At 44.5% G+C, this 13,277-nt stretch overlaps 1 protein-coding gene across 1 annotated transcript in view; it reads left to right on the forward strand.

Annotated features, from left to right (window-relative positions):
- Nucleotides 1-13,277, forward strand: part of RRN3 (RNA polymerase I transcription factor RRN3) — a 40,100-nt gene that overhangs the window by 4,646 nt on the left and 22,177 nt on the right. The window contains exons 4-11 of the mRNA XM_085857210.1: nt 1,701-1,790; nt 2,811-2,940; nt 3,333-3,389; nt 8,378-8,441; nt 11,201-11,270; nt 12,781-12,879; nt 12,960-13,058; nt 13,164-13,277. The exon at nt 13,164-13,277 is cut by the window's right edge and continues 31 nt beyond it. Coding sequence (XP_085713336.1) covers nt 1,701-1,790; nt 2,811-2,940; nt 3,333-3,389; nt 8,378-8,441; nt 11,201-11,270; nt 12,781-12,879; nt 12,960-13,058; nt 13,164-13,277 — 723 coding nt within the window. The remainder of the gene's footprint in view (nt 1-1,700; nt 1,791-2,810; nt 2,941-3,332; nt 3,390-8,377; nt 8,442-11,200; nt 11,271-12,780; nt 12,880-12,959; nt 13,059-13,163) is intronic.

Raw genomic sequence — 13,277 nt, forward strand, 5'->3', positions numbered from 1 at the left:
TCTGAATGATGTTGTGGGAAAAGCATCCGCAGTGAGTGAATAATTCGCTCAGAAGTATGTGGCTCGGTACCGCTATTGACTGTGAGGCCTTCGGCAATTGGCTTTGGCACTCGTGCGAGCACTCCAATTAAATGGTTCATCAGGAATGGTTGGTCAGGCTGTGTCCCTGCATGTCATAAAGGATCCCTTTAACTTTAAAGGCGGTCTTCACCGTGCACGCAGCAGTTTATGAAATAAAATGAATTCGTTCAAATAATGACTTTATCCACAAAAGAGTTCCAGCTTCATACAGAACAACCCTGGTGTCATCTCACAATTCACTCGCCAGTGAAATAAACATTGCAGATAATTCACCATCTTGCCTGCTCATCTGTGCATGCGTCACGTGGTGCATTGGTTAGGGATCCTCACAAACATTATAACTGTTTTTTGAAAAAGTCCGCTTTTTACCAGATTTTTCTTTGATTCCCTGAAGAGCACCTCGCAAAACCTCTGAGAATATGGACACAGATTTGGCAGACGCTATGGATTAGCAGTTCCTCTGGCGGACAGGGCGCGAGGTCGAGCATTGAATGCATTATTTCATGTAGCTCAATGAAGTTAGTTAATTTTGGCACGCCCTAAATTTTTTGTACACTCAATATAATTCTCCAAACAGTAGAAAAAGATGAGTTTAATGTTTGGAAATTTCACATTTTCTTGTGTATATATGGAGAAGGAGGGAACATCGCCTTGCTTGCTTTAAGTAAATCGGTATGTCGGCTTGGTTATAAGACTCGTTATTTCTTTAAATTTTCAGATTTCACCACAGATTCCGACACTTATTTAGTCCGGACAACATCCGATCCTCAAAACCGAAATAATATTTTGATGATATACTTTAATTAGTCCGTGAGAGTAGATCGTGGAAAATCGTATATAATGCATGAAATCGCTCCAAGCTCCGAATTTGAAAACTATAGCACTTACAAAAGGGATGTACACAACGATTCGTAATTATTATGAACAGGCATTCAATATGAGTGAGAAAAGTGGAAAAAAAAACTTTATGCTTTAGAAACCGTTGCGGCCTGTTCCAAGTCAAGGCATGGTTGAGCAGGCCAAAAAAAACATGGCGGCTTCAGACCCCAGCGAGGTTACCCAGGAAACGCTTCAATACCCCAGAGAGTGAGGTGGCCGAGGATCTAATGAAGGTCATAATTAAATAAGGCCGTTAATTTCTTCATAATCGGTGTTTTAATTAATCCAAACGCCCAATTTTCACTCTTGCACTTCCTTGGAGTTTTCTTAGTATGCATGCAAAGTTTCAGGCTGCTAGATTTTATGGTTTTTGGCATTATGGAGGAGACACACTGACACACACACACACACACACACACACACACACACACACACACACACACACACACACACACACATTGACATTTACTAGTATAGATTTGAGCTTTTGTCATAAAAAATTTCAACAAACCTTAATTACGAGAACACGGAGAACAATAATGAATGATTTAATTTTATATGGTGTTTTTTTTTTGAGCTGTTGTTATCTTCAAGTTTAGTTTGAGTGCAAAGTGAATGTGGATGGACTTTGCATTTTGAGATTTCTTCCAGTTTACTATGTACAGTATTTATAGTTCTCGTTTTGTTTCTTTCTTTCTTTCATTGGAATCTTAGTTTATTTTTTGTTTTTCTTGATCCAGGATGCCCAGCTGATCAATTGGCTTCACGAAATGAGAAATGCAGTTGTATATCTTACAAAGGATGTTGAACTTCTTGTCAGCCTGCTACTGGTGTGTTATGCAATTTTCTGAGGATGTAAAATGATGCAAATGTATGCAGATGTGAAATTAGCATTCCCTACGTCGTAACTTAAATGTCCTGCATCAGGCAGAATCCAGTGTTTTGAGCAGACATCGTGAATGTACTCAGGGTTACAAGCATCCCAGAATTAAAGTGTAATGTTCTGTATTCTTCTTATTTGGAGTTTGTGTTTTTCTCCATTAAGAGCTATGTATAAAATGCATGCAAAAACGGTGGGGGTTGTTGTGGGGGGGGGGGGGAATTAATAAAAGGAAGCGGGAGAGGAAAGGAATTGAAGGAGTTTGTGGATCAGAGGAATGTAAGGCATGTAATGGAGATGGATAAGGGGTGGTGCTGGTGGTGGACGCGCCCATGCCCTTGGTAGCGTTGGGGCATTCATGCCAAGTCTTGGTTGCTTTGAGGCTATAATTTGCCCATTAGTCCTGGACACGTAGCACATCCATCACTGGGTGGGGAAATTAATTTCCATGAGCAGCCGTGATTGTCGAACCCACACCAGCAAGGGTAATGCACCAAGCCACTCAGAAGAGAAAGAGGGTAGGTGGGAAAGGGAGGGAGGGAAAGTGGTCAAAATTCCACTTTTTGTGTATCTAACACATTCGCAAAGCCTGGTATTGACTTAAAGGTTAAAGTGGCTGGTTTAGGACATTAGGGTCCAGAGTACAATCCCCTGGCGTGCTCTTAAAATAACACCCGATGGGTTACCTCAGCCCATCATCCTTCCAAGGTTGGCAAAATGACTACCAGCTTCCTGAGAAGAATGAGCCATTTGAATGTTCTGCGTCGGAGTGTTGACCCCTTCAGGATTGTACCCCCTAGCCAAGGAAGAACCCCTTAGGCAGCCCATTGCATCTCAAAACGTGAAAGAAGTGGTTGTTCTTTGTTGTCCAATGTGTTCTTTCTCGCTCTCTCGCTCTCTCACTCTCTCACTCACACATTCATCCTGTACCACTCCTGTCCCAATGTTCATTGTCCTTTCTTTCTTCCAGCGCATATCTTGGCTTACAAGAAGCAAGGATGTCGTTGAGGAGTATCTTGCTTTTATCACCAACCTCGTGTCTGCTCAAACCATTTACTTGCGCTCATGCCTCAACATGCTGGTGTCAAACTTTACTGGCCGTGAGTACATTGGACAACGTTGATACTTATTCCTAGGGTGTAAAAATTCCTCCCACTTCAAGGGGTCTAAATGCCTTTGTCTCAAATGGTCAAGTTTTATTTCAACATATATGCTCTACGAAGAGCTGATTGACAAAGGGCAAGCTCGGGAACCCTACTTGCACATGGGGTGGGGGCAGTATGTCTTTAAAAAGAGTAGATGACTGTGTGCCAGTACCCTGCCAAAATTCCTTCCTTGCAGATTAAAGGAGTGTGTGGGTTAGGTTGCAGTAGATTAAGAATCGAACACCTTCTACCTGGAACAAGCATTGTAGTTGTTTTCAGTGCTAAATGTAGAGAAGACCTTTCAACCTGTGAGTGTAGCATTTTATAAGATCCAACTCTTTTTGCAGGTAAACGTTGTTTGACCAAAACAGGAAATTGTTCTGAATCCGAAGATGATGATGTCGGTAAGTATGTGTGTGTATTGTGTGCGCATGCACCACATTTCTTTCTTTCTTTACATTTGACAAGATACTCCAGCAGAAAGTGGGGATATCCATGGGTTCAGATCCGGCACCTTTCTTTGCAAATTTGTTCCCACACATACGATCCGGGAGAAAGGTACCATCCCAGCCGAGCCTGGATGTTGGCAAGCTCAAGGATGAGAGGGTAGCTGAGGAGTTTACGAACAGGCTGAGTGGGGATTTTGGGGGTCTGGGTTCTTTTGGGAATTCTGAAGAGTTGTGGACTGCCTTCAAGACCACCATCCTTGATGTTGCCGGTGGATGCCTTGGAACTCACCGTAGGGCAAAGAAGAATTTTGTCTCTCAAGGGACACTAGTTACCATTGACCAGAGTCGCAGGGCCAGGCTTAATGGCAGAGCTGAGCTGTTCAGGGAGTTGAGGCGTAAAACAGTAAGTGTGCTGAGGGTGGACAAGGAGGCCTATGTGCAAGGAATCTGTGAGGGGGTAGAGCATCACCTGTGGTCAAGTGCTACTCGTCCTGCTTTCAGGGCAATTTGTGCATTGCGTTCTTCTAAGCCTGTTCATTGGTGTACTTCAGTGAGAGCGGAAGGTGGTGGGCTCTTGACAGAGGCGTCTGAAGTGATGACCCGCTGGCCCAGTTACTTTGAGCGGCTGTTCCACCAGCCAGGATGACCCACCAGCTGTTGAGTTGGATGTCAGCGGTGTTCCTATCCCTATTCCTCACCCTCCAATCAACTGTGATCCACCTTCGTTTGTGGAAACACAGGTTGCGGTGAAATGGTTGAAAGGGGTAAAGCTCCTGGGATCTGTGGCATCCATTCTGAACTTCTCAAGGCTGGTGGAAGTGCTGTACTCATGTTGTTGCATGTAGTTCTGTGCTCTGTTTGGAACACAGGCATCATCCCAACTGACTGGAAGAGGGGGCCTTGTTGTCCCTCTCTGGAAAGGGAAGGGTGGTCACCAGGACTGCAACAACTACCGAGGGGTGACGCTGCTCTGAGTGCCGGGCAAGGTCTTTGCATGAATAATTCTTGATATGGTTCGCCACCATCTGCTTGAGCGCCCAGAGCAGTCGGGCTTTACACCAAAGAGGTCAACGATTGACGTGTCCTTGGGCTTTGGTATCCTCACCGAACGCAGGTGAGAGTTTCAACAGGGGCTGCTCTCAGCCTATGTTGATTTCTGCAAAGCGTTTGATTCAGTGAATCAGGATGCCCTCTGGAGGGTTCTTGGTCTTCGTGGGATGCCACCAAAACTGATCAATCTGATGTCTAAACTATACTTTGGTACTGAGAGTGCTGTGAAATGTGGTGATACCATCTTCGATTTATTGCCAGTTATTACTGGAGTTCGTCAGGGTGTGTATTGTCCCTCACACCTTTCAGCAATTGTAATGACTGGATTCTGGGGAGGATGTCGTCGAGATAATGTTGCGGTGCATCGTTTGTGAATGTCAAGATCTCTGACCTTGATTTCACACACGATGCAGTCATCATTGCGGAAACTCTGGATACCCTTTTTGGGGCCCTCGAGGTGCTGAATGAGGAGTCGGAGCCGCTAGGATTACAGTTTTCCTGGGTCTGAACTAAGATCCAGGCTTTCTTTGACGTCTTCGATGCTGCTATCTTGTTTGTACCTGTTTGTGGTGAGGATGTTGAGGTCATGTAGAGATTCACTTCCTTGGCAGTGATATTCATGTCTGCTGGCTGTGAGCCAGAGGTCAATAGCTTGAAAAATCCCACTACCTGACTCCAGTTATCATGTCCAATACTCCCAAGGGAGTCAGGGGAGGTTCATATCCCACTCCTGGCACCAGTTCTGTCCACGAGGGTTTAACCCCTAACTGGACGGATGACCAAACAGTTCTCCTTTGGAGGCTAACACGTGACCCTCAGAGATTAACGTACGTGCGGGAAAATAGTTAAGCGCTGCACCAGGACGGCAGCACGAGGGTTTTGCTTGACCTACAACAGTTACACAACACGAGCAAATAAAATAGAACAAATAATAATTTAATAATAATCATATATGGACAATGACAATAACTCAATTATAATAGTGAAAGAAAAACGTGAGGTAAACTGAATCGAAATCTAATTGAGGCACCTCCACACCGATAACAAATAAAAAATAATTCCTTCTTTATTTCGGCACTTAGCTTCTGGTCCAGAGAAGGTCCTTGCAACTTGAATATGGAACCTCATCAGCGAGTGGGTAACCACACTCAAAATGGCGCCGTCGCTCTCGGGCGGGAAGACTTGCGCAAGGAAATTCGTGTGGATGGCCTCCAACGCCAAGAACCGCCATACAGTCTCTGGTTCAGGCGCGATCTTCATGGAACGTTGAATTCAACACCAAGGCCCAGAGTCCCCACGCAGCTGTTCGTGCATCGATCGTTCTCACCGACACGCTCTGCACAGAATGGCACCGTCCCCTCGGTAACATATACGAGGCTTGGGGTCCGTTCCCCATGATCCAACCAAGAGCAAAGGCCAGCGTCCTGCTTCACCACCCGAGCCAAAAAGCTCCTCAGCATGAACACGATAATTGTGCCGTCTTCGCTGTCTCGAGAGCAAAAAGCAAGATCCTCCATCTCCAATGACGAACGACGTCTCCTGACCAACGTCCTCTCCAATCTCCTCCCAATCCTCCCGTGGTTCTTTCACTCATCCAACCTGCTTTTGGTTCCTCGACGTCAGGCCCATCAATCGTCAACCCAGGGGCATGACTTTACCTCTTGTCACCCTTTTGAAGGCGGGCTTTTTGCCTGTCGTTTCATGAAGTTCGGTTGTAATTGTTTTAAAGGACGTCTTCCCCACCTTTATTGCTGATCATGGAATATAAAAACATAGGGAAAATCACAAAGGGTGGTTACATACTGGGGAAATTGTCCATAATCCCCATCTAATTAGCACCTCACCACCCACACACACTGTGTAGTGACATGTAACATTTAAGCTCACAGGTTCCCTACTTAGTTACATTGAGACGTCTTCTCCATGCCCATGGACCGAACAACTCCATACAATCCCATCTTTCCTATGAAATCCCTTCATCTTCCCCCAGAAACATAACATTACTTTAGGTCAGGGAACCATGTTTTGAGGTTCACAATTAAAATTAAGTTGAATATGGGATATCATGAAATTAACATCATTTCCAGTAATCCTTTAAATTATATTATATTTTAGGAACAGCTGATAGAGTGTGTGTGCGTGCGTGCGTGCGTGCGTGCGTACGCGCTTTGATTATTTTATCCCTCCAATGATTATTAATTCAGAGGGTTTGGTTAGAGGCTGGAACAAAATCCAATGAAGGTAAACAGGGGAATGGAAGTGGGTTGGTTGTCATGGAATAAAATTAATTTAGTCTTTTGTGCATAATTTGGTATCCTAAATAATTATATAAACAGGAAAAACTGGGTATAAAATGCAAATAACATGTGATGGAATCACAACTCTCGTGTAAAAATGAAATTCTCCATAGTACAGTCATGTGATGATCCAGTAAACTGATTTGTTGGCATGCAAGCAATCAGAACGGGTTTCACTTGCAGAAAGGCTCTAAAAGTATAGGTGGTGATATCATTTTCGTGTCGTGAATTCTCTGCCTCTTGGGAAGGAAATGTCACATGACAAAAATCAAATTCTTAGTGAAAGCTACTCCATGCGGCAGATTGCAGTCCGACCTCGTGTTTCAGCAATAACTGCATTGAAATCTCTGAGGAGGATCCACAAAACTGGTATTGTTTGGAATAAAAGCAGTCGAGGAAGAAAGACCATACTGTCCAAAAGTGATGTGTCCAGGGTATGTTCTCTGTGTGATGGACGATGTTCTAGAAGAATGACCTCGCTGAAAGTACGGGTGTTAACATTTCGTTGAGAACAACAAGACACATGAGCGCAAAGTGGTATCAATGGATGTGTTGCTGAGGAGAAGCAACTAACTAAAAAGGCTGAAATAAGCAGCAGAAATGAAACGGTGGGATGACCAAACCTGGAAGAGGCTTTATTTTTTTTATTTTTATTTTTTGTTAAGATGAATCCAATTTTGAAATGTTTTGCAAAATCAATGGCCGTTTGTGCGAAGGCGGACCAGGGAGCGGAACAAGTCAATGTACAACAGCTCCTGTGAAGCATGGAAATGCATCAATACAAGTGGGGGAGATGCATCTCAGCCAAGGGATGTGGTAGATTCAAATAAAATTGAAGGTATATTTATTGACAGGTATGGAGAGAGTTCTCATTCATCATGCCATTCCCCAAGGACTAAATGTCATTGCCTGGAGATTAATCTTCCAACATGACAATGACCCAAAACATACGACCTATGTGAATTAAACTATCTGGAATGTAAAGAAGCTGATGGAACACTCCCAAAGATGCCTTGGCCTGCACAAAGTCCTAATATGATCATCACAGAGGCTCTATGGGGTTATACGGATACTGAGCAAGTCCAACAGCAACCAAACATCTTTGATGAATTGTTAAAAGTGTTGTCAGATATTTAGAACATTACACATTCATAAACTGGAAAGAAGAGAGGGGAATGGACTGATGGGTGAAGGAGGGGTTGTTGAATTAAAGTTTGATGAAGAGGATTATTGGGGAATTGAGAAAGGCAGAGGGGGGGAAACACATGGGGCGAAGAAGGTATTGTATTCATTGTGTTTTTGTATATTATCTGTAATAATCCATTGTCTAATATGCACATATATCAGTTTCAATACCTCATCGTATGCATGCGTGTGTGCATGTTTCTATAATTATTTCCAATACTATATATAGATAGCCAAGCAAATTAACGCAGGACCTGGCACTTGAACCAAGCTTTCTGTTTATGAGAATAGTACTCGGATCATTATCCAGGTGGTACATTGCAGTGAATGCTTTGACCTTTTCTGAACAATTTAAATGGAATGTTTGACACTGTGCTTGTTCTGTTAAAAGCTGTACTTTTTCTTTTGCAGATGTTAAAAGCGGGTTTGACATTTGCCACCGTGGTATTCAGTTCATCATTCGTCTTGTTCCACTGTAAGCTTGGTAATGGGCAAACAAACGCTGTACCCTTCCTAACTTTGGACACTGTTTGAGAAGTTCTTGTCTTTAAAAAAAATAAAAGAAATAGTTGATTGAATGTACCATTGCCTTCAAAGCACAGATGAGAGCATTACGGCCAACGGACAATATATGTATATGGATGGATGGATGGATGCACCAAGCATAGAGGAGCTCTATGGCTATATATGGATGGATGCACCAAGCGTAGAAGGGCTGTATGGCTATAACAATTTATATATGGATGGATGCATCTAGCTTAGATGAGCCACACGGCGATAGCACAATACTGTTGTATACATATGGATGGATGGTCCGAGCACAGATGAGCCGCATAGCTACAGGACAATATACATATGGATGGATGGTTGCATCTAGCACAGATGAGAGTTGACATTTGTTTGTTTTTTTGTCAATTTACATTTCAAAGCATGAGTTCAATCTGTTGGATTCTGTTGAATCAGCATTCAAATGTGGAATTATACTGTGTTCGCTCCACGGTGTGGTGCCCTGCTGGGAGTTGTAACCTTTTAAGTGGTGCTGAGCAGCCAGACACACTTTTGTGTTATACAGTACGTGATTGCATAGCTGTTTATACCCGCGACAAAAGCAAAGCATCTTTTTTTTTTTTTACACCCACAAAATTTTTGTGCGTACGATATACAGTGCTTATAGAACGTTTACACCCCTTTCAAAATTTTCACCTTTTGTTGCCTTATAGCCTGGAATAAAATTCCATTAAATCAGACTTTGTTCACCTTTATTTACACATCGTAACTCACAACTTCCAAGTGAAAAACAAATTCGACAAATTTCAGAAAATTCATTAAAAATACAAAACTAGAATATCTTGGTTGTATAAGTATCCACCTCCCTGAGTTAATACTTGCTGGAAGCACCTTTGATGGCAATTACAGCTGTGAGTCTGTTGGGATAGGTCTCTATCAACTTTGCACACCTTGATTGGACAATATTTGCCCATTCTTCTGCACAAAACTGGTCAAGTTGCATGGGGAGTGTTGATGGACAGCAATTTTCAAATCATGCCACAGATTTTCGATTGGGTTGAGGTTGGAGCTCTGACTGGGCCACTCAAGGACATTTCTATTTTTGTGCCTTCGCCACTCCAGTGTAGCTTTGGCTATGTGCTTCGGGTCGTCATGCTGAAAGGTGAACTTCCGTCCCAATTTCAGCTTTCTTGCAGAGGGCAGCAGGTTTTCCTCTGGGATTTTTCTGTATTTTGCTCCATCCATTTTCCCTTCTTTCATGACAAGTGCCCCAGTGCCTGCTGATGAGAAACATCTCCATAACATAATGCTGCCACCACCATGGTTAACAGGAGGGATGGTGTTGTTTGGGTGATGCGCTGTGTTGAGTTTGCACCAAACGTAACGTTTTGCATTTCGGCCAAAAAGTTCCATCTTGGTTTCGTCAGTCCACAAAACATTTAGCCACATGGCTTCAGAATCTCCAGTGATGTTTTTTTGCATACCTCAAATGGGATTTAAGGTGGGCTTTTTTGAGTCATGGCTTCCTTCTTGCCACCCTACCGTACAGGCCAGACTTGTGGAGTGCTTGGGATATTGTTGTCACATGCACACAGTCACCAGTATTTGCCATAAAGGCCTGTAGCTCTTTTAAAGTTGCCATTGGCCTCTTGGTGGCCTCTCTGATCAGTCTCCTTGCTTGGTCATCCAGTTTAGTTGTGGGTTATGATGTTTAAATAAAGGTGGACAAAGTCTGATTTAATGCAATTTAATTCAATGCTACAAGGCAACAAAAGGTGAAAATTTTGAAAGGGGGTGTAGACTTTCTTTAGGCATAATTTTTTTCTTGAAGTACCTTGATAACCACTAGCATATGAACTGCATGAGCTCGTGGGAGGGTTAGAAGGGAGAGGGGTTGTGGTGTGCAGTTTGGCTCGGCACAAGGAACGGTCACAGGGAGGGGGAAGTGGTTTCTCCTGCATACTGTTCTGTCTAAAGCACCAGCAACTCGTCAATCTCAAGAATGCTCCTAACTTAATCGAGACTTGCCGTTTTTCCGCAATTTTATCAGTCCTCCAGTGAGTGAGTGCCGTCACGATTTTGGTGACGTTGCTGGGAACGGGATGACGCATGGTGCTACAGATCATGGGAGAATGGTCCTTTTTGTGGGACTTGCCAGTTCTACGTCCACGTTGAAGGAAGCATGTGGTTTAGGTGGAAGGAATCGAGTTTGGGGTGCAATTGTGGTTCGTGAGCGTGGTTTGAAATGTGGTGTGAACGGGGCATCATTGTCTTGTCTACGATGTGTTCATTGTCTAAGCAGTGCAGTTCCTCATTGGGGGCACCAGACTGAAATTGGAAGTGATATTATGGGAGGTTGAAACATCGATGAAAAATGGTGCCCAGCTGATGATCCAGGCAGTTGGGAAATCAGTAAATTGCTTATAAGTTGAGGTTATAACTTCAAATAAAATAGCTTTTGTAAGTACGTGTGTGTGTGTGTGTGTGTGTGTGTGTGTGTGTGTGTGTGTGTGTGTGTGTGTGTGTGTGTGTGTGTGTGTGTGTGTGTGTGTGTACGCGCGCGCGTGCTGTTTTGACTGGCTTCGTTCTTGGAACTATGGTACAGTATTTGGTCTTTATTTTGATTCTGGAGACCCAGCACTGTCACCGAATAAAAGTCATGATTTGCATTTTTGTTTTCTTTAGTTTCTTAATATATTGTTTCTGCTGGTTTTTTTTGTTTTATAGAGCACCGACCTTTCTGATGCCAATTCTGGTGGAAAAGTTTCCTTTTGTGACCAAATCTGCTCGCACACAAGTATGCCAAAACATAGACTGTCAATTTTGAACTGTTAATGGAGGCTCCCAGTAATTACTGTCAGGGAAAATGGAATTTAATTTGGGATGTTTTGTTTAAGAAGCAGAGTAGTATAGGAGCATTTTTCCTGGCTGGGAAAGCATGTTGAAGTTTACATATTCCAGGGAAATGTCTGGCTAGTTTGTCATACAAATTCTGTTTGTGAACTTTTGCTCTCCTTCACTGGCCTTGGCCTTGTCTGTGCTCCCTTAGACCTAAGTCACATTCACTCTACGGCGAGGATACGGCGGCCGTACGCCCTCTGAATTGACAGAAACGTGCGGCGGCCGCAGAGTTTCTGCGGTGGCCTCAGGGTGGCCCTATGCCGTTTGGCTATATTTTACAGGTCGTAAGGTCGCCGTGGAATTATAACGCGGAGTTATAACTTTTTTTCATTTCTACGTTTGCCGTAGCGATTCGACAAGCCGAAAAAAAAAAAAAAATTAACCCATTCGTTACCGTCCGTCTGGCCGCACGTTCGCCTTCGGGCCCCCCTGCGGTCACCTTCCGGGCACCTTGCGTCTGCCTTGAAAATTCTATGGCCGCCGCAGGAACGCCCTAAGGTCACCGTGCGACATCAAATCAAAGACCGTACGGCACCCCCACGTTTTCGGTCTCCACAGTTTATAAATACGCCGTGCGGCTCCCCGAAAAATAAAAACATATGTGACTGCTACATTGTGTGACTGTGGAAATACTGACCGCCGTATAATTGCTAGTGGCCGTAGATTTTGGAGACCCCACGGCCGCCGTGGCAAATGTGACTTAGGCCTTACAGACATCGGCCTATTTGCTCTTTCTGGTCTTTCTGTCCGTGTGTGTGTGTGTGTGTGTGTGTGTGTGTGTGTGTGTGTGTGTGTGTGTGTGTGTGTGTGTGTGTGTGTGTGTGTGTGTGTGTGTGTGTGTGTGTGTGTGTCCATCTCTCCCCCTCTTTCTCCTCTTCTCCTCATCTTCCTCTTTTATCTCTTCCCCTCCTCTTCCCTTCTTCCCCTCTTATCGCTCTCTCGCTCTCTCGCTCTCTCGCTCCCTCCTTTCCTTTCCCCTCCCCTCCCTCCTTTCCCCTCCCCTCCCTCCTTTCCCCCTCCCCTCCCTCCTTTCCCCCTCCCTCCCTCCTTTCCCCTCCCCTCCCTCCTTTCCCCTCCCTCCTTTCCCCTCCCCTCCCTCCTTTCCCCCTCCCCTCCCTCCTTTCCCCTCCTCCCTCCCTCCTTTCCCTCCCTCCCCTCCCTCCTTTCCCCTCCCCTCCCTCCTTTCCCCCTCCCCTCCCTCCTTTCTCCTGCCTCTCTCCCCCCTCCCCTCCTCCTCTATCTACCCCACCCTCTCTCTCTCTACCCCTCTCATTTTACCTCTACCTCTCTCCATTTCTCCCTACCTCTCTCTCTATCTTTCCTGCTCCCACTCTCTGCTATCTTATGCTGAAAGATTATTTGCCGAGTTCACACCAATAAAGCTGTCCTGCACAACCTATCCACAGGAGTGCTATTTGCACAATTTGCTGCAAGTGACAACTTACCTGCCTGCCCTGCGCAAGGACATTCTACTGCTCCTGCTGGAGAAGATTCTGAAGCTTGATGTAAGTAATATGTTTGACATTTGAACAAATTGAGTGATAGATGAGAGTGGGCCTGTACCAATATTTGATGAAATATTCAGGTGAGCGCATCACGGCTGGATATAGAGGAGGCAGAGGAGATGGCAAAAACTGCTCGAAGTCACGATAACAACACAATCGGAGAAATGGTCTTCAACATGGTAATACTGGGGTGGCCTTCAGCAGAGCCTACAGCATGGCTATTGGGTACAAATTGAGCATCAGCAGTCTCTCTCTGCAACTCCTCTTGTGTTTTTCTTCTGCAGGATGAGGACGTCACTCAAATGAATGCCAGTGTGGATGATGATGATGATGACGCCGAGGAGAGCATGGCACATACTGTGGCTGACACCATGGACATTCTCATGGACATTTTGTTT

This window comes from Eptatretus burgeri, chromosome 15 (assembly GCF_056783735.1).
Source record: "Eptatretus burgeri isolate ZD-2024b chromosome 15, Ebu_testis_v1, whole genome shotgun sequence".
Lineage (NCBI taxonomy): Eukaryota > Metazoa > Chordata > Myxini > Myxiniformes > Myxinidae > Eptatretus > Eptatretus burgeri.